Genomic DNA, 22447 nt, shown 5'->3' with positions numbered 1-22447 from the left:
CACCTTGCAGCGACAGAAGTCATGACATAGCACTGGCTACAAATCAGCTGCCAAAGGGAGGGTATTTTGGTGCTTTCAAGACAACTGTGAACTCTGGAAAAAAACAAGGTCAAATCATGACATCAGTGATCTTCAGGTCGGAGCTCCAGAAAGATGCCTGAGTTTTCGATTTAGAATTCCGAGTTGGATGACCGTTCCAAACTATTTTTCCTAGTCGGAACAATTTTTTGTCCTTAGATCCCAGTTGTTTTGAACACATCATTCGTGTTGTGTGTAAGTGAGAGATGCCCTACAGCTATGCTAAGCCCTGCAGCCATATTAGGCTAGACTGCTGCTAAACTGGTGAGTGTGAATGTTTTTACAAATCTACATCTCTTAAACCGTGTTAAGCTGCTAACAGCAGCTCCTGCTAACTCTAGCTGGAGTGTGTGGTTGCAGAGAGAGGAAAAGAGTGAGGGAGAAAAGGGAGACAAAGTGAGAGGATGCAAGGGACTCTGAAGGAGAGTGAGAGATCACTGAAGAGCAACACGTGCCACACACCACACAGTGGTCAGTTAGTTATCATTTTATTATTAGTGTTATACTGATCGGAGTTCAGCGTCTCCAAAGGAATAGTTTGATAAGCATGATGCAAGAAACACCACAGAGTAGGGGTCTCCAACTCTGCTCTTGGAGAGCTACCCTCCTGTGCAGGATTTTTCTCCAGCCCTGCTCTAACACACCTGGTTCAGCTGCTCCTCATCGAGACCTTGATTGGCTAAATTGGGTGTATTAGAACAGAGCAAGGTTTAAGCAAAAGCCAGTAGTTCTCCAGGAAGAGGGTTGGCCACACCTGGTTCGAGTCTAAAACCCACCCCTGGCTCTAAAATCTTTAGATTTCTCTGGTTCTAGAGTCTTGAGTTCTTTTCAGTCTAAAATGACCAATGACATTCTGTTTGATCTTTATCTTTTGTTAAAGAAAAATATGAAAATAGAGTTGACAGACATTTAGGCACACTATAGACACGTACTGTACACAGATATGCACACGGTTCATTATCATAGATTCATAATGTAATAGGAGATCCCAGTTTTTCACAGCAACGTTTCATCAAAATCTACATGAGGCCGTGTTGTCTCATTGTGTTCACCCATTAGATTCTGTTCCCATTCATTTCATGATTTATACAACACAGGATCATGTTGATGTGAGGTAAACACTATGAAAACCTGTCCCCAAGGGATTAAAAAACATCAACAGCCAAGCCATCTTGAACAGGAGGAGAGTGTGGAGGCTTTTAAGGTGAAGTCCTATGGGGTTCCCCTGGTCAACTCTCCAGTCCAGGGACAAATATCCACCTCCCTTTAAAAAGGTGTCACAGCTTAGAGTTAATGTCCTCACGCTGTCAATCACAGTCAAGAGCTGCTCATTGCCAGCCAATCACAGCAGACGAGGGACAGTTCCATCCAATGGCAGCAGTGGAATGGAGCTCTGTTCGGCCAATGGAAGAACTCGGGTAGTAAGTGCTCTTCAGCAGTGATTCTATTGGTTCACAGGAACACAGTATTCCTGCAATTCAATTGGTCAGATGACAAAGTCTCTCCTGTCATCGGTTCATATAACAGGATGTCATTTTTGTTTGCGCTCCAAACAGGCTCAAATGGATAATAAGCCCCTCTCCTATATTGCTAGACCAATGAGCTAGCTTTCTATCCAGAGGCTTTAGCTCGACTGGCTGATCACTCCTCTTTCCTGCTACTGACACATCAGCACGGAAACCACAGATCAGGAGTGAGAAACCCCCCCCAAAAAACAGACTTATAAAACAAGTCTAAATACATTATTATTTTTTTAACATCGGAATGTAGGTTGTTGGGGTTAGAATACTTTTTTTCTTTGGGGAAGGGGGAGAATTCTTTCACCTTTTCTACAATTTTTCAAAACATTTTAGTTTACATTTTATACAATATACAATTATTCAAATACACATGCATTAAAGAAAAATATTGCACAAAATGAATGACAATAAAAGTGTGATTAATTAGGGATATCAGTGGGTTTTCTCTTTGTAACGTAGTGCTGCGAGTGTGTGTGTGTGAGTGAGAGAGCGTTACTATAGCATGGTCTCTTGTCTGTATTAAGGCTGCTTCACTAAAGCTCACACTGGCACAGTGTCTGACTGGGGAGGGCTGCATCTTACTGCTACACACTCAAACACACAGAAACACACAAAAACCTCTAAAAGACCTAACACAGACAGACAGGACCCACAGAGTACATTCTAATAGGCATACCCGTGTATGCGTAGATACCCAACAGACAGTCACCTCCACAGACGGCAACATTCACACAGTCTGGCCTGTTTCATTTCATTCTGGCTCCGTCCAAAATGGCACCATATTCCTAATATAAAAGTGGACTACTATTAGGATCCGTCTGTCCAAAAGCAGTGCACTAGAATGGGGTGCCATTTCAAATGTACCCAGGTCTCAGCTCGAGAGAACGCAGGTGAGCTGTGCATTCTGGTTTCTTCTTCTTTCACATGATTAACAATAGGAAGCACAGTGAGTAGACTAGAGCTGTCTATCATGCCTGTCGAGACACAGACAGCTAGGGCTTTGGTTGTCATGGCTACTGACCGGTGCATTAAAAATGGGAAATGGCCTTTAGGCCAAACCCTGCCTCCCTGTGTGAAAGGATTATGGCAGGCATGGATGTCACATTGTGTAAAAAAAACACACAAAATAACAAAAACGTGAAAAAACGCCTTGCAGAACCGGATGTGGTTGACACTGCAGGTCCATTCTCTGTCTCTATTTCCTCATCTGTCTTCTGCTGTTTAAAAGCTTACAGTACAAGTCAGACCCATATATATATATATATATATATATATATATACACCCGTAGAAAAAGAATCTATTTATTCTATTTCTATGTACAGGTACAGTATATACACAACATATGCCATTCAACCTATGTGGGTCGTTCTACGAAATGAGTCCCTTTTGCATCCCTTTGATATTTTTGGAGAAATTGTGCGGCAATATTGATTTTTAAAGCTGCAATATCTTACTTTTTGGGCGACCCGACCAAATTCACACAGAAATTAGTTATAGATCTGTCACTCATTGAAAGCAAGTCTTAGAAGCAGTATATATGTTCTATGTGGGTTATTTCTATGCTTCACGGTCTTAAGTTTCATTTAGCAACTTTAACATTCGTTTTTTTTTTGTACACCAGCGTCAAACAGCTGAAAATACAATATTTTGGGTTATCGAAAAGCTATTTCAAGGCGGTTTACATAGTACAATGATTCTCTTCCCTGTACTTGCTTGTTTCGTCACAAACTGAAATAAGGCGAACTATTAGAATTTGCGCAACCAGGCAATGGCAGATCAATTCAATTTCTGCATAGTGCATCTTTAAAAGCCTGTTATATTAAATTAAGTGACCACATGGACAATTCAATACATTTGATTTTGATTTTGAATAGACTTGCTAAAGTGCCACAATTCTGCATTTTGCCATGTCCCTCCATGCACTCTCTGTGACTTCTAGGAAGATGTTAACCCCAAAATCTCTCCATGTTTTCACCATCACTGTGAAGCCAAAGTTATATTGTTGCTTTGACAATGTAATTTGTGAAGAGTATTTATTTAATGTGATTCATTCAGGTAAACCCTGTTAAATGAACTATCCTATTCTTTTTTTTTAATTCAAGTGAAAAATTGAACATTTAACAGTAAAATTATAATGTAAAAGCAGATGAGCTGGTAATACTCTTTTTTGCCATTTTGTCTTGTTTTGTGGTGGAAAACTGAGCGGGTTGAGCATAACACGTCAACCCTGTTACCCATAGATAGACAGGATAAAAATGTTTTAACAATTCATTGTTTTTTGTGAAGCTGGCATTCAATTGCCCCTCCCTGTTGCACACAAGAGCCTTCCATTCCCCCGGTCACAAGGGATTTATGGCTGATTTGAAGGTTAAATCGTCAACCCTGTTACGGTCAACCCTGTTACGGTCAACCCTGTTACGGTCAACCCTGTTACCTTATCTGGCACTTACATTTAGCATCTTTGTTTCTTCATTTTAGTCATTTAGCAGACACCCTTATCCAGAGCAACTTACAGGAACAATGATGGTTAATTGCCCTTAACGGCACCGACAGATTTTTCACCTAGTCGGCTCGGGGATTCCAACCAGTGACCTTTCGGTTACTTGCCCAATGCTCTTAACCGGTAGGCTACCTGCCGCCCAGTTATTCTTTTCTTTAACCTCTTGAGATGGGAAACTATGCTTTTTATTAGGTTGAAAATATGCTCTTCGTTAAATCTACATTTCTTTCCCACCAAATTACTCTAAACCAGCATTTCCAAAACTTGGTCCTCGGGACCTTAAGGGGTGCATGTTTTGGTTTTTGCCCTAGCACTACAAAGATGATTAATAAACTCATCATCAAGCTTTGATTACTTGAAATCAGCTGTGTAGTGCTAGGGCAAAAAAACTCATTGTGAACCCAGGACCGAGTTTGGGAAACACTACCCAAAAGGGGCTCATTACATGGAACGACCCATGTATTTCTCTATACATAGCGCTGCTCTCTGGTATCAGTAACGGAGATCAGCTGCTGTGTATATCAGAGCAGCTGTCAGTCTGACCACACATCTACAATAAAATAGTTTAGTAGGAAGTAAAAAGTACAAAAATAAAATAAAACACAAATGCGGTCTCTAAACTGTGCACAGGAGGGTGTGTGTGTGAGTGAGTAGAGGAGAGTGTGAGAGGCATGTAGGGGAGAGGAGGGAAGAGTTAAGTGCTCGGAAGGCCCAAAAAGCACCTCTAGACATAGAAAGAAGGACACGCACACCTCTTCTCACCAGCACACATACACACCCTCCCCACTACTCCCCTCCTCTCTCTGTTCTCTCACGGCGTGTGAGCGAGTGTGTGTCACCAAGTACCCTGCCCAATCCCAGTCTCCTGTCACCTCTTCAGGGAGGTGCTCTTGAGTTTCTGTGTATATCTGGCTGTGCGCGGCGAACGGGAATGCAGTTTGACAAACAGCTCTGGGAACTTGTACTGAGGGAACATGGTCTCCAGGAATCCTTCTAGGAGCACGTAGACCAGCCGACGATTCATTGGTCCGTGTTGGAACATGTCAAACACACGAAGGATGCCTTTACGAGTCGTATCCGCCCCTATGATGTGCTTCAACTCATCTAGAGGAGGATAGAGTGAGAAATTCTGTATTAATAGTGAACAAATGTGTTCAGTCTGTGTGTGTGTGTGCGTGCATGCATTACCTGGCATGATTCCCAATAGGTTGGTCTTGGCGGCGACCCGTGTCCTCATGCGGATGTTCTTGTCCCGGCGGGGCGGAGACTCTGCTAGGATTCCGTTGGGCCAGTATGAATCCCTGCACAGGGACGGGACCACAGAGAGTTACCTTCTAACCAATCACACACAGCAATCTAATACTGTGTGTGTGTGTCTGTGTCTGTCACCTGAACTTCTTGACGTAGTCTGCCACCTGTTCTGGAGCTGTCATGAAGTCCACATGATCAACGATCTTCCTGCAGAGACCAGAGGGGCAGACAATACTGTCAGATCTCTGTATGTGGCACTGGAGAGTGTGTGTGTGTGTGTGTGTGTGTACAGTACCTGTTGATAGTGTCTCCGTATGTGGCTCTGATGAGTTGCTGCAGAAGGTTCTTGATGTTCCTGCGAAGCCACTGGTTCCTCTCCTTCAGGTCAAACACCTCATCCATCAGCAGCAGCATCACACGCAGGGGGATATTATCATCCACCTGGAAAACACACACCTCCCAAAGTAAATGTTATACCACTATATTGCTTTCACTAATTGAACATGTTCCAGAGGAGAGGGCCTATAAGCTGGTGGGACCGTGTGCTAGTCGGGGTGTTGTACTCACGTTGTCGTCCAGCTGGGCTGAGACTCGGCAGTGCTCTGGGTCAACGTCAGACTTGGGGAGCAGTGGAGGCACCTGGACATCAGACAGTAGAGTATAGTCAGAGTATAGTCAGCGTCTGGTTGATGTAAAGTCTGAGCATAATTAATACATGGTCCGTCTGGTTGGACTTTTAAGGTTAGAGAGTGGAGCAAGACTGTTGAACATGGACTGTTTGATGTTGCCCTAGTTTCTCAGACATGCGTCCAATGTTGGTTATATAAGGTTGTAGTATAGGTAGTAGGCCTGTGAACGTTTAAATGTTTCATTGGGATCCTTAACGTTAAGAAAAACCCTTACATAGACGCAGAAACTAAACAGCAGAGTGGGTCAATTTCCATAACAACTAAGATCATTGAAGCGTGAGGCTCACATTCTCCGCTGTTTTGGTGCCGTGGAAACCACACTGAACAGTGTGAAGCAAATCCGTGCACATTCGCAGACACCGAGAGCCAAGTGTTGCATCTCACTCATCTCAGTATCCTAGCCTATTCATTGATGATAGACCCTGCTTTACTGACGTTGTGAGACGTTGCAAGACAAGAAATTGCGAGATACAGTTTTTGATTGGCAGATAAGTAGATAGGCCTAGTGCACGGTTCTGACTTTCTGCCTGGTGGCCAAACTGCCTAGACTGTGCCCCTCCCTTCTCTCTCCGTTCCTCGCTAGCTCGCTATGAAAGATGCAAGTGTTTGTGTTCTCGGAAGTACGGCAACTAAGTCTCCTCTGTCCCAAATATTCTGGAACTTGACACTCAGAAATGGGAGTCGACACCGGGAGTCGATGTGCAAGGAGTCAATTCTTTTGGAGTCGACACTCCACTACTTCATCGTTGTTAACATTTGGAAAAATGGTAGAGAAAGACAAGCGACAGCAGCGAAGCCCTGTAGGTCTATACAGTGAGAAGTTAAATGAGAAGGAAATGTAAACTTTGTAAGGTGGAATTGAGGGACATTAATCGTAGTACAGCTGCAATGCTTAACCATCTGAAAGGGACACACTGTGAGACCTAAATTGTTGCTGGCATCGTGTGGAATTATGTGCATTTTCTTATAGTTTTAAACAGAAAACCAATATGATTTTTTCAGTTTAAACGTTAAGAAATGTTTTCCATTTGTCACATCCCTAATAGGTCGAGTCCTTACCTTGAACATGGACTGTTTGATGTCCTGGCCCAGTTTCTCTGACATGCGTCCCATGTTGTCAGCAGCAGTGTTCATCCCTTCAGCCAGACTATCTGGCAGTCTCTTCACTGCGTTGGACACGTTACGCATCGAGCTACGCAGCGGGTTCACAAACGTATCCATCTGTTGAGACATGTGGCTCAGTTGGTAAAGAATGACGCTTGCAACGCCAGGGTTGTGGGTTCGATTCCCATGGGGGACCGGTATGAAAATGTATTCACTCACTACTGTATTAAGAGCATCTGCTAAATAATGTAAATGAGACACACACAGACAAGTGTAGTGAGCGATTCCGTAGCGAAGCCTCTTGAGTATGTACAGCTGGGCAACGTGAGTGTGTTTTACATGTTAAAAAATATATCATTTATCAGACACTCTTACCCAGGTTCAGTCCCTTGCTCAAGGACACGTCGAAAGAATTTTCACCTAGTCGGATCGGGGACTCGAACCAGCGACCTTTCGGTTTCTGGCCCAAAGTTCTTAACCGCTAGGCTATCTGCCGTGTGTGTGTGTGTGTGTGTGTGTGTGTGTGTGTACCTTGCGTGCGAAGTCTCCCTTGCCCTTGCTGTATTGCTTATTCTCCAGGAAGTCATAGACATAGTGAACCAGAGTAGGACAGGCCTTCATCATCTCTGGATTCAGCAGCAGCTAACACACACAGAGAGAAGAGAGGAATGGGCATAGCCACGTAAAACAGGTATAACAACTACACACACAGAGAGAAGAGAGGAATGGGCATAGCCACGTAAAACAGGTATAACAACTACACACACAGAGAGAAGAGAGGAATGGGCATAGCCACGTAAAACAGATATAACAACTACACACACAGAGAGAAGAGAGGAATGGGCATAGCCACGTAAAACAGGTATAACAACTACACACACAGAGAGAGAAGAGAGGAATGGGCATAGCCACGTAAAACAGGTATAACAACTACACACAGAGAGAGAAGAGAGGAATGGGCATAGCCACGTAAAACAGGTATAACAACTACACACAGAGAGAGAAGAGAGGAATGGGCATAGCCACGTAAAACAGGTCAACTACACAGAGAGAGAAGAGAGGAATGGGCATAGCCACGTAAAACAGGTATAACAACTACACACAGAGAGAGAAGAGAGGAATGGGCATAGCCACGTAAAACAGATATAACAACTACACACAGAGAGAGAAGAGAGGAATGGGCATAGCCACGTAAAACAGATATAACAACTACACACACAGAGAGAAGAGAGGAATGGGCATAGCCACGTAAAACAGGTATAACAACTACACACACAGAGAGAGAAGAGAGGAATGGGCATAGCCACGTAAAACAGGTATACTAAAGATATAACAACTACACACAGAGAGAGAAGAGAGGAATGGGCATAGCCACGTAAAACAGGTCAACTACACACAGAGAGAGAAGAGAGGAATGGGCATAGCCACGTAAAACAGGTCAACTACACACAGAGAGAGAAGAGAGGAATGGCATAGCCACGTAAAACAGGTCAACTACACACAGGGAGAGAAGAGAGGAATGGGCATAGCCACGTGAAACAGGTACACTACACAGAGAGAAGAGAGGAATGGGCATAGCCATGTAAAACAGGTCAACTACACACACAGAGAGAGAAGAGAGGAATGGGCATAGCCACGTAAAACAGATATAACAACTACACACAGAGAGAGAAGAGAGGAATGGGCATAGCCACGTAAAACAGATAACAACTACACACAGAGAGAGAAGAGAGGAATGGGCATAGCCACGTAAAACAGATATAACAACTACACACAGAGAGAGAAGAGAGGAATGGGCATAGCCACGTAAAACAGATATAACAACTACACACAGAGAGAGAAGAGGAATGGGCATAGCCACGTAAAACAGATATAACAACTACACACAGAGAGAGAGAAGAGAGGAATGGGCATAGCCACGTAAAACAGGTATAACAACTACACACACAGAGAGAGAAGAGAGGAATGGGCATAGCCACGTAAAACAGGTATACTAAAGATATAACAACTACACACAGAGAGAGAAGAGAGGAATGGGCATAGCCACGTAAAACAGGTCAACTACACAGAGAGAGAAGAGAGGAATGGGCATAGCCACGTAAAACAGGTCAACTACACACAGGGAGAGAAGAGAGGAATGGGCATAGCCACGTAAAACAGGTCAACTACACACAGAGAGAGAAGAGAGGAATGGGCATAGCCACGTAAAACAGGTCAACTACACACAGGGAGAGAAGAGAGGAATGGGCATAGCCACGTGAAACAGGTACACTACACAGAGAGAAGAGAGGAATGGGCATAGCCATGTAAAACAGGTCAACTACACACACAGAGAGAGAAGAGAGGAATGGGCATAGCCAAGTAAAACAGATATAACAACTACACACAGAGAGAGAAGAGAGGAATGGGCATAGCCACGTAAAACAGGTATAACAACTACACACAGAGAGAGAAGAGAGGAATGGGCATAGCCACGTAAAACAGATATAACAACTACACACAGAGAGAGAAGAGAGGAATGGGCATAGCCACGTAAAACAGATATAACAACTACACACACAGAGAGAAGAGAGGAATGGGCATAGCCACGTAAAACAGGTATAACAACTACACACACAGAGAGAGAAGAGAGGAATGGGCATAGCCACGTAAAACAGGTATAACAACTACACAGAGAGAGAGAAGAGAGGAATGGGCATAGCCACGTAAAACAGGTATAACAACTACACACACAGAGAGAAGAGAGGAATGGGCATAGCCACGTAAAACAGATATAACAACTACACACAGAGAGAGAAGAGAGGAATGGGCATAGCCCCGTAAAACAGATATAACAACTACACACACAGAGAGAAGAGAGGAATGGGCATAGCCACGTAAAACAGGTATAACAACTACACACACAGAGAGAAGAGAGGAATGGGCATAGCCACGTAAAACAGGTATAACAACTACACACACAGAGAGAAGAGAGGAATGGGCATAGCCACGTAAAACAGGTATAACAACTACACACACAGAGAGAAGAGAGGAATGGGCACAGCCACGTAAAACAGATATAACAACTACACACAGAGAGAGAAGAGAGGAATGGGCATAGCCACGTAAAACAGATATAACAACTACACACACACAGAGAGAAGAGAGGAATGGGCATAGCCACGTAAAACAGGTATACTAAAGATATAACAACTACACACAGAGAGAGAAGAGAGGAATGGGCATAGCCACGTAAAACAGGTCAACTACACAGAGAGAGAAGAGAGGAATGGGCATAGCCACGTAAAACAGGTCAACTACACACAGGGAGAGAAGAGAGGAATGGGCATAGCCACGTAAAACAGGTCAACTACACACAGAGAGAGAAGAGAGGAATGGGCATAGCCACGTAAAACAGGTCAACTACACACAGGGAGAGAAGAGAGGAATGGGCATAGCCACGTGAAACAGGTACACTACACAGAGAGAAGAGAGGAATGGGCATAGCCATGTAAAACAGGTCAACTACACACACAGAGAGAGAAGAGAGGAATGGGCATAGCCAAGTAAAACAGGTATAACAACTACACACACAGAGAGAAGAGAGGAATGGGCACAGCCACGTAAAACAGGTATAACAACTACACACACAGAGAGAAGAGAGGAACGGGCATAGCCACGTAAAACAGGTATAACAACTACACACACAGAGAGAAGAGAGGAATGGGCACAGCCACGTAAAACAGATATAACAACTACACACACAGAGAGAAGAGAGGAATGGGCATAGCCACGTAAAACAGATATAACAACTACACACACAGAGAGAAGAGAGGAATGGGCACAGCCACGTAAAACAGATATAACAACTACACACACAGAGAGAAGAGAGGAATGGGCATAGCCACGTAAAACAGGTCAACTACACACACACAGAGAGAGAAGAGAGGAGAGGAATAGGCATAGCCACGTAAAACAGGTCAACTACACACACAGAGAGAGAAGAGAGGAATGGGCATAGCCACGTAAAACAGGTCAACTACACACACAGAGAGAAGAGAGGAATGGGCATAGCCACGTAAAACAGATATAACAACTACACACACAGAGAGAAGAGAGGAATGGGCATAGCCACGTAAAACAGATATAACAACTACACACACAGAGAGAGAAGAGAGGAATGGGCATAGCCACGTAAAACAGGTATACTAAAGATATAACAACTACACACAGAGAGAGAAGAGAGGAATGGGCATAGCCACGTAAAACAGGTCAACTACACACAGAGAGAGAAGAGAGGAATGGGCATAGCCACGTAAAACAGGTATAACAACTACACACACAGAGAGAGAAGAGAGGAATGGGCATAGCCACGTAAAACAGGTATACTAAAGATATAACAACTACACACAGAGAGAGAAGAGAGGAATGGGCATAGCCACGTAAAACAGGTCAACTACACACAGGGAGAGAAGAGAGGAATGGGCATAGCCACGTAAAACAGGTCAACTACACACAGAGAGAGAAGAGAGGAATGGGCATAGCCACATAAAACAGGTCAACTACACACAGGGAGAGAAGAGAGGAATGGGCATAGCCACGTGAAACAGGTACACTACACAGAGAGAAGAGAGGAATGGGCATAGCCATGTAAAACAGGTCAACTACACACAGAGAGAGAAGAGAGGAATGGGCATAGCCACGTGAAACAGGTACACTACACAGAGAGAAGAGAGGAATGGGCATAGCCAAGTAAAACAGATATAACAACTCCACACAGAGAGAGAAGAGAGGAATGGGCATAGCCACGTAAAACAGATATAACAACTACACACACACAGAGAGAAGAGAGGAATGGGCATAGCCACGTAAAACAGATATAACAACTACACACACAGAGAGAGAAGAGAGGAATGGGCATAGCCACGTAAAACAGGTATAACAACTACACACACAGAGAGAGAAGAGAGGAATGGGCATAGCCACGTAAAACAGGTCAACTACACACACAGAGAGAAGAGAGGAATGGGCATAGCCACGTAAAACAGGTCAACTACACACACACAGAGAGAGAAGAGAGGAGAGGAATGGGCATAGCCACGTAAAACAGGTCAACTACACACACAGAGAGAGAAGAGAGGAATGGGCATAGCCACGTAAAACAGGTATAACAACTACACAGAGAGAGAGAAGAGAGGAATGGGCATAGCCACGTAAAACAGGTATAACAACTACACACACAGAGAGAAGAGAGGAATGGGCATAGCCACGTAAAACAGATATAACAACTACACACACAGAGAGAAGAGAGGAATGGGCATAGCCACGTAAAACAGGTATAACAACTACACACACAGAGAGAAGAGAGGAATGGGCATAGCCACGTAAAACAGGTATAACAACTACACACACAGAGAGAAGAGAGGAATGGGCATAGCCACGTAAAACAGGTATAACAACTACACACACAGAGAGAAGAGAGGAATGGGCACAGCCACGTAAAACAGATATAACAACTACACACACAGAGAGAAGAGAGGAATGGGCATAGCCACGTAAAACAGATATAACAACTACACACACAGAGAGAAGAGAGGAATGGGCACAGCCACGTAAAACAGATATAACAACTACACACACAGAGAGAGAAGAGAGGAATGGGCATAGCCACGTAAAACAGGTATAACAACTACACACACAGAGAGAGAAGAGAGGAATGGGCATAGCCACGTAAAACAGGTCAACTACACACACACAGAGAGAGAAGAGAGGAGAGGAATGGGCATAGCCACGTAAAACAGGTCAACTACACACACAGAGAGAGAAGAGAGGAATGGGCATAGCCACGTAAAACAGGTCAACTACACACACAGAGAGAAGAGAGGAATGGGCATAGCCACGTAAAACAGATATAACAACTACACACACAGAGAGAAGAGAGGAATGGGCATAGCCACGTAAAACAGATATAACAACTACACACACAGAGAGAGAAGAGAGGAATGGGCATAGCCACGTAAAACAGGTCAACTACACACAGAGAGAGAAGAGAGGAATGGGCATAGCCACGTAAAACAGGTCAACTACACACAGGGAGAGAAGAGAGGAATGGGCATAGCCACGTGAAACAGGTACACTACACAGAGAGAAGAGAGGAATGGGCATAGCCATGTAAAACAGGTCAACTACACACACAGAGAGAGAAGAGAGGAATGGGCATAGCCAAGTAAAACAGATATAACAACTACACACAGAGAGAGAAGAGAGGAATGGGCATAGCCACGTAAAACAGGTATAACAACTACACACAGAGAGAGAAGAGAGGAATGGGCATAGCCACGTAAAACAGATATAACAACTACACACAGAGAGAGAAGAGAGGAATGGGCATAGCCACGTAAAACAGATATAACAACTACACACACAGAGAGAAGAGAGGAATGGGCATAGCCACGTAAAACAGGTATAACAACTACACACACAGAGAGAGAAGAGAGGAATGGGCATAGCCACGTAAAACAGGTATAACAACTACACAGAGAGAGAGAAGAGAGGAATGGGCATAGCCACGTAAAACAGGTATAACAACTACACACACAGAGAGAAGAGAGGAATGGGCATAGCCACGTAAAACAGATATAACAACTACACACACAGAGAGAAGAGAGGAATGGGCATAGCCACGTAAAACAGGTATAACAACTACACACACAGAGAGAAGAGAGGAATGGGCATAGCCACGTAAAACAGGTATAACAACTACACACACAGAGAGAAGAGAGGAACGGGCATAGCCACGTAAAACAGGTATAACAACTACACACACAGAGAGAAGAGAGGAATGGGCACAGCCACGTGAAACAGGTACACTACACAGAGAGAAGAGAGGAATGGGCATAGCCAAGTAAAACAGATATAACAACTCCACACAGAGAGAGAAGAGAGGAATGGGCATAGCCACGTAAAACAGATATAACAACTACACACACACAGAGAGAAGAGAGGAATGGGCATAGCCACGTAAAACAGATATAACAACTACACACACAGAGAGAGAAGAGAGGAATGGGCATAGCCACGTAAAACAGGTATAACAACTACACACACAGAGAGAGAAGAGAGGAATGGGCATAGCCACGTAAAACAGGTCAACTACACACACAGAGAGAAGAGAGGAATGGGCATAGCCACGTAAAACAGGTCAACTACACACACACAGAGAGAGAAGAGAGGAGAGGAATGGGCATAGCCACGTAAAACAGGTCAACTACACACACAGAGAGAAGAGAGGAATGGGCATAGCCACGTAAAACAGGTATAACAACTACACAGAGAGAGAGAAGAGAGGAATGGGCATAGCCACGTAAAACAGGTATAACAACTACACACACAGAGAGAAGAGAGGAATGGGCATAGCCACGTAAAACAGATATAACAACTACACACACAGAGAGAAGAGAGGAATGGGCATAGCCACGTAAAACAGGTATAACAACTACACACACAGAGAGAAGAGAGGAATGGGCATAGCCACGTAAAACAGGTATAACAACTACACACACAGAGAGAAGAGAGGAATGGGCATAGCCACGTAAAACAGGTATAACAACTACACACACAGAGAGAAGAGAGGAATGGGCACAGCCACGTAAAACAGATATAACAACTACACACACAGAGAGAAGAGAGGAATGGGCATAGCCACGTAAAACAGATATAACAACTACACACACAGAGAGAAGAGAGGAATGGGCACAGCCACGTAAAACAGATATAACAACTACACACACAGAGAGAGAAGAGAGGAATGGGCATAGCCACGTAAAACAGGTATAACAACTACACACACAGAGAGAGAAGAGAGGAATGGGCATAGCCACGTAAAACAGGTCAACTACACACACAGAGAGAAGAGAGGAATGGGCATAGCCACGTAAAACAGGTCAACTACACACACACAGAGAGAGAAGAGAGGAGAGGAATGGGCATAGCCACGTAAAACAGGTCAACTACACACACAGAGAGAGAAGAGAGGAATGGGCATAGCCACGTAAAACAGGTCAACTACACACAGAGAGAGAAGAGAGGAATGGGCATAGCCACGTAAAACAGGTCAACTACACACAGGGAGAGAAGAGAGGAATGGGCATAGCCACGTGAAACAGGTACACTACACAGAGAGAAGAGAGGAATGGGCATAGCCATGTAAAACAGGTCAACTACACACACAGAGAGAGAAGAGAGGAATGGGCATAGCCAAGTAAAACAGATATAACAACTACACACAGAGAGAGAAGAGAGGAATGGGCATAGCCACGTAAAACAGGTATAACAACTACACACAGAGAGAGAAGAGAGGAATGGGCATAGCCACGTAAAACAGATATAACAACTACACACACAGAGAGAAGAGAGGAATGGGCATAGCCACGTAAAACAGGTATAACAACTACACACACAGAGAGAGAAGAGAGGAATGGGCATAGCCACGTAAAACAGGTATAACAACTACACAGAGAGAGAGAAGAGAGGAATGGGCATAGCCACGTAAAACAGGTATAACAACTACACACACAGAGAGAAGAGAGGAATGGGCATAGCCACGTAAAACAGATATAACAACTACACACACAGAGAGAAGAGAGGAATGGGCATAGCCACGTAAAACAGGTATAACAACTACACACACAGAGAGAAGAGAGGAATGGGCATAGCCACGTAAAACAGGTATAACAACTACACACACAGAGAGAAGAGAGGAACGGGCATAGCCACGTAAAACAGGTATAACAACTACACACACAGAGAGAAGAGAGGAATGGGCACAGCCACGTAAAACAGATATAACAACTACACACACAGAGAGAAGAGAGGAATGGGCATAGCCACGTAAAACAGATATAACAACTACACACAGAGAGAAGAGAGGAATGGGCACAGCCACGTAAAACAGATATAACAACTACACACACAGAGAGAAGAGAGGAATGGGCATAGCCACGTAAAACAGGTCAACTACACACACACAGAGAGAGAAGAGAGGAGAGGAATAGGCATAGCCACGTAAAACAGGTCAACTACACACACAGAGAGAGAAGAGAGGAATGGGCATAGCCACGTAAAACAGGTCAACTACACACACAGAGAGAAGAGAGGAATGGGCATAGCCACGTAAAACAGATATAACAACTACACACACAGAGAGAAGAGAGGAATGGGCATAGCCACGTAAAACAGATATAACAACTACACACACAGAGAGAGAAGAGAGGAATGGGCATAGCCACGTAAAACAGGTATACTAAAGATATAACAACTACACACAGAGAGAGAAGAGAGGAATGGGCATAGCCACGTAAAACAGGTCAACTACACACAGAGAGAGAAGAGAGGAATGGGCATAGCCACGTAAAACAGGTATAACAACTACACACACAGAGAGAGAAGAGAGGAATGGGCATAGCCACGTAAAACAGGTATACTAAAGATATAACAACTACACACAGAGAGAGAAGAGAGGAATGGGCATAGCCACGTAAAACAGGTCAACTACACACAGGGAGAGAAGAGAGGAATGGGCATAGCCACGTAAAACAGGTCAACTACACACAGAGAGAGAAGAGAGGAATGGGCATAGCCACATAAAACAGGTCAACTACACACAGGGAGAGAAGAGAGGAATGGGCATAGCCACGTGAAACAGGTACACTACACAGAGAGAAGAGAGGAATGGGCATAGCCATGTAAAACAGGTCAACTACACACAGAGAGAGAAGAGAGGAATGGGCATAGCCACGTGAAACAGGTACACTACACAGAGAGAAGAGAGGAATGGGCATAGCCAAGTAAAACAGATATAACAACTCCACACAGAGAGAGAAGAGAGGAATGGGCATAGCCACGTAAAACAGATATAACAACTACACACACACAGAGAGAAGAGAGGAATGGGCATAGCCACGTAAAACAGATATAACAACTACACACACAGAGAGAGAAGAGAGGAATGGGCATAGCCACGTAAAACAGGTATAACAACTACACACACAGAGAGAGAAGAGAGGAATGGGCATAGCCACGTAAAACAGGTCAACTACACACACAGAGAGAAGAGAGGAATGGGCATAGCCACGTAAAACAGGTCAACTACACACACACAGAGAGAGAAGAGAGGAGAGGAATGGGCATAGCCACGTAAACAGGTCAACTACACACACAGAGAGAGAAGAGAGGAATGGGCATAGCCACGTAAAACAGGTATAACAACTACACAGAGAGAGAGAAGAGAGGAATGGGCATAGCCACGTAAAACAGGTATAACAACTACACACACAGAGAGAAGAGAGGAATGGGCATAGCCACGTAAAACAGATATAACAACTACACACACAGAGAGAAGAGAGGAATGGGCATAGCCACGTAAAACAGGTATAACAACTACACACACAGAGAGAAGAGAGGAATGGGCATAGCCACGTAAAACAGGTATAACAACTACACACACAGAGAGAAGAGAGGAATGGGCATAGCCACGTAAAACAGGTATAACAACTACACACACAGAGAGAAGAGAGGAATGGGCACAGCCACGTAAAACAGATATAACAACTACACACACAGAGAGAAGAGAGGAATGGGCATAGCCACGTAAAACAGATATAACAACTACACACACAGAGAGAAGAGAGGAATGGGCACAGCCACGTAAAACAGATATAACAACTACACACACAGAGAGAGAAGAGAGGAATGGGCATAGCCACGTAAAACAGGTATAACAACTACACACACAGAGAGAGAAGAGAGGAATGGGCATAGCCACGTAAAACAGGTCAACTACACACACAGAGAGAAGAGAGGAATGGGCATAGCCACGTAAAACAGGTCAACTACACACACACAGAGAGAGAAGAGAGGAGAGGAATGGGCATAGCCACGTAAAACAGGTCAACTACACACACAGAGAGAGAAGAGAGGAATGGGCATAGCCACGTAAAACAGGTCAACTACACACACAGAGAGAAGAGAGGAATGGGCATAGCCACGTAAAACAGATATAACAACTACACACACAGAGAGAAGAGAGGAATGGGCATAGCCACGTAAAACAGATATAACAACTACACACACAGAGAGAGAAGAGAGGAATGGGCATAGCCACGTAAAACAGGTATACTAAAGATATAACAACTACACACAGAGAGAGAAGAGAGGAATGGGCATAGCCACGTAAAACAGGTCAACTACACACAGAGAGAGAAGAGAGGAATGGGCATAGCCACGTAAAACAGGTATAACAACTACACACACAGAGAGAGAAGAGAGGAATGGGCATAGCCACGTAAAACAGGTATACTAAAGATATAACAACTACACACAGAGAGAGAAGAGAGGAATGGGCATAGCCACGTAAAACAGGTCAACTACACACAGGGAGAGAAGAGAGGAATGGGCATAGCCACGTAAAACAGGTCAACTACACACAGAGAGAGAAGAGAGGAATGGGCATAGCCACATAAAACAGGTCAACTACACACAGGGAGAGAAGAGAGGAATGGGCATAGCCACGTGAAACAGGTACACTACACAGAGAGAAGAGAGGAATGGGCATAGCCATGTAAAACAGGTCAACTACACACAGAGAGAGAAGAGAGGAATGGGCATAGCCACGTGAAACAGGTACACTACACAGAGAGAAGAGAGGAATGGGCATAGCCAAGTAAAACAGATATAACAACTCCACACAGAGAGAGAAGAGAGGAATGGGCATAGCCACGTAAAACAGGTATAACAACTACACACAGAGAGAGAAGAGAGGAATGGGCATAGCCACGTAAAACAGATATAACAACTACACACAGAGAGAGAAGAGAGGAATGGGCATAGCCACGTAAAACAGGTATAACAACTACACAGAGAGAGAGAAGAGAGGAATGGGCATAGCCACGTAAAACAGGTATAACAACTACACACACAGAGAGAAGAGAGGAATGGGCATAGCCACGTAAAACAGATATAACAACTACACACACACAGAGAGAAGAGAGGAATGGGCATAGCCACGTAAAACAGATATAACAACTACACACACAGAGAGAGAAGAGAGGAATGGGCATAGCCACGTAAAACAGGTATAACAACTACACACACAGAGAGAGAAGAGAGGAATGGGCATAGCCACGTAAAACAGGTCAACTACACACACAGAGAGAAGAGAGGAATGGGCATAGCCACGTAAAACAGGTCAACTACACACACACAGAGAGAGAAGAGAGGAGAGGAATGGGCATAGCCACGTAAAACAGGTCAACTACACACACAGAGAGAGAAGAGAGGAATGGGCATAGCCACGTAAAACAGGTCAACTACACACACAGAGAGAGAAGAGAGGAATGGGCATAGCCACGTAAAACAGATATAACAACTACACACACAGAGAGAAGAGAGGAATGGGCATAGCCACGTAAAACAGGTATACTAAAGATATAACAACTACACACAGAGAGAGAAGAGAGGAATGGGCATAGCCACGTAAAACAGGTCAACTACACACAGAGAGAGAAGAGAGGAATGGGCATAGCCACGTAAAACAGGTATAACAACTACACACACAGAGAGAGAAGAGAGGAATGGGCATAGCCACGTAAAACAGGTATACTAAAGATATAACAACTACACACAGAGAGAGAAGAGAGGAATGGGCATAGCCACGTAAAACAGGTCAACTACACACAGAGAGAGAAGAGAGGAATGGGCATAGCCACATAAAACAGGTCAACTACACACAGGGAGAGAAGAGAGGAATGGGCATAGCCACGTGAAACAGGTACACTACACAGAGAGAAGAGAGGAATGGGCATAGCCATGTAAAACAGGTCAACTACACACACAGAGAGAGAAGAGAGGAATGGGCATAGCCAAGTAAAACAGATATAACAACTCCACACAGAGAGAGAAGAGAGGAATGGGCATAGCCACGTAAAACAGGTATAACAACTACACACAGAGAGAGAAGAGAGGAATGGGCATAGCCACGTAAAACAGATATAACAACTACACACAGAGAGAGAAGAGAGGAATGGGCATAGCCATGTAAAACAGGTATAACAACTACACACACAGAGAGAGAAGAGAGGAATGGGCATAGCCACGTAAAACAGGTCAACTACACACACAGAGAGAGAAGAGAGGAATGGGCATAGCCACGTAAAACAGGTCAACTACACACAGAGAGAGAAGAGAGGAATGGGCATAGCCACGTAAAACAGGTCAACTACACACAGGGAGAGAAGAGAGGAATGGGCATAGCCACGTAAAACAGGTCAACTACACACAGAGAGAGAAGAGAGGAATGGGCATAGCCACGTAAAACAGGTCAACTACACACAGGGAGAGAAGAGAGGAATGGGCATAGCCACGTGAAACAGGTACACTACACAGAGAGAAGAGAGGAATGGGCATAGCCATGTAAAACAGGTCACCTACACACACAGAGAGAGAAGAGAGGAATGGGCATAGCCACGTGAAACAGGTCAACTACACACACAGAGAGAGAAGAGAGGAATGGGCATAGCCATGTAAAACAGGTCAACTACACACAGGGAGAGAAGAGAGGAATGGGCATAGCCACATAAAACAGGTCAACTACACACAGGGAGAGAAGAGAGGAATGGGCATAGCCACGTAAAACAGGTCAACTACACACAGAGAGAAGAGAGGAATGGGCATAGCCATGTAAAACAGGTACACTACACACAGAGAGAGAAGAGAGGAATGGACATAGCCACGTAAAACAGGTCAACTACACACACTCCCACCTGTAGGTATGCGTTGAGATCTTTTTTCCTCTTCTCCAGGAAGTCTCTGTCCATGTTGTTGAACGTCTTCTTCCCTGGCAGCTTCAGTATCGACATCAAGTTCTCAAACTGGAATATATCAAACACACACATACATGCCAGGTTCCCAAAATGGAGGTACAACACACATCCATAGAGATGGGTGGAGGGTGCACTTGGACCAAAGTCTGTTTTTAGCATGGGCAGCACCATTGGGGCTTCCACCATGTTGAAGTAGTCAATTGGGTGGGACTTGCTATGGGTTAAGGCAGGATCACATTTCATTTCATCCAGGTAAGCAAAATTCCTTAAGTGCAGGAGGCAGTAAATCACCAACCTTGGCTTTATACCTGTTCAGACTTTACGCACTCCAGCACATTAGGTGATGTTATGCACCTTTTCAGTTTATTTACAAACTGCCAACGGACTCTTAGAAGTATAACTTTAATACAACTTTAAAATGGAGATGCTGTCACAGACTATGCGATTGCAAGGATGGAAGGTATGCCATCTTTCCATATCTATGTACACACCTTAGGAGTCAGAAGGACTTTGTTATAGGAACACATATATTTACCTTTACCTGCTCCGTGATCCTCATATGGAAGTCGTGGAAGTCGGAGTAGCGGCGGTACGTTTTCCAGGAGTCCTCGCTGCCGTCGTGGTTACGGCGGCACACGGTGATGGCATAGAGGGCGTAGGTCTTGCCGTGGTCATTACACACCCCTGTAGCACCCAGCAGCCCCAACCCCATACCCAACCCAGCCCCGGGGAGACAAGCATCAGCTACTGATACACAGAGACCAGGGGGAAGAGGAGGCAGGAGAGGGCGAGGAGGAGGGGGAAGAGGAGGCAGGAGAGGGAAGGGAGAACGGATAAAGAGGAAGCGCACAGACAGAGAAGGGGAATGAGGACAGATGACAAAAAGTAGCAAAGGAATAAGTGAAGGAAAAAGAGAAGAAATGGTAAAGGTGATGAAATAATGAAAGTGTAAAAAGAATAGCAGCAGCAACATGATGGTAACATGAGTGATACAAGTTGATGGTTAACGTGAGGAGAGGTTACAGGTCAAAGGGTGATGGAGAGGGGAGGAGGGGGCTAGTCGGGGGAGTGGTCAGTAGTTCAAAAAGGCACACACACAGTTCTGGCCCTAAAACAAAAGTTACTCGTCGCACCGCTGTAAAATCTGGCCCACCCTGCCCAACCAAAACCAATCAAAAACATGAATCAAATGTCAAAACATGTTTGCTATTGTATCATCCAAGATACATATTCCATGCCATAAATAATCGAACTCACTGGACTGCCGTCTTGTAGTGTTAGGAGACAACACTGCATCTAGGCTTCTTACAGCATCAAGGCATTTTGACAGGGTAACGTTTTTAAGGCCACTACTGTTGTACCCACACATATCTGAATGAAACCACATTAGTAGTCAGTAGACACACATGCAAGTGAGAGAACAATGGTAGTTGGTTAACTTTCAGTAG

General features: G+C 44.4%; 1 protein-coding gene across 6 annotated transcripts in view; it reads right to left on the bottom strand.

The window, feature by feature from the left end:
- Nucleotides 1-550: 550 nt before the first annotated feature.
- snx13 (sorting nexin 13) overlaps nt 551-22447 on the bottom strand; it is a 44415-nt gene continuing 22518 nt past the window's right edge. Inside the window, exons 18-26 of one of the 6 annotated variants that reach the window (XM_031793186.1) lie at nt 21535-21746; nt 20940-21047; nt 7675-7785; nt 7099-7260; nt 5918-5989; nt 5646-5791; nt 5489-5557; nt 5288-5400; nt 551-5203 (exon numbers count right to left, since the gene is read on the bottom strand). In XM_031793186.1, the coding sequence (XP_031649046.1) occupies nt 4968-5203; nt 5288-5400; nt 5489-5557; nt 5646-5791; nt 5918-5989; nt 7099-7260; nt 7675-7785; nt 20940-21047; nt 21535-21746 (1229 nt within the window). In that variant the 3' untranslated portion in view covers nt 551-4967. The other 5 variants (XM_031793188.1, XM_031793187.1, XM_031793189.1 and 2 more) reach the window with 5 other exon arrangements.

This window comes from Oncorhynchus kisutch, linkage group LG17 (genome assembly GCF_002021735.2).
Source record: "Oncorhynchus kisutch isolate 150728-3 linkage group LG17, Okis_V2, whole genome shotgun sequence".
In the NCBI taxonomy this organism is placed as follows: Eukaryota; Metazoa; Chordata; class Actinopteri; order Salmoniformes; family Salmonidae; genus Oncorhynchus; species Oncorhynchus kisutch.
This window is presented reverse-complemented; position numbering and strand designations above follow the sequence as displayed.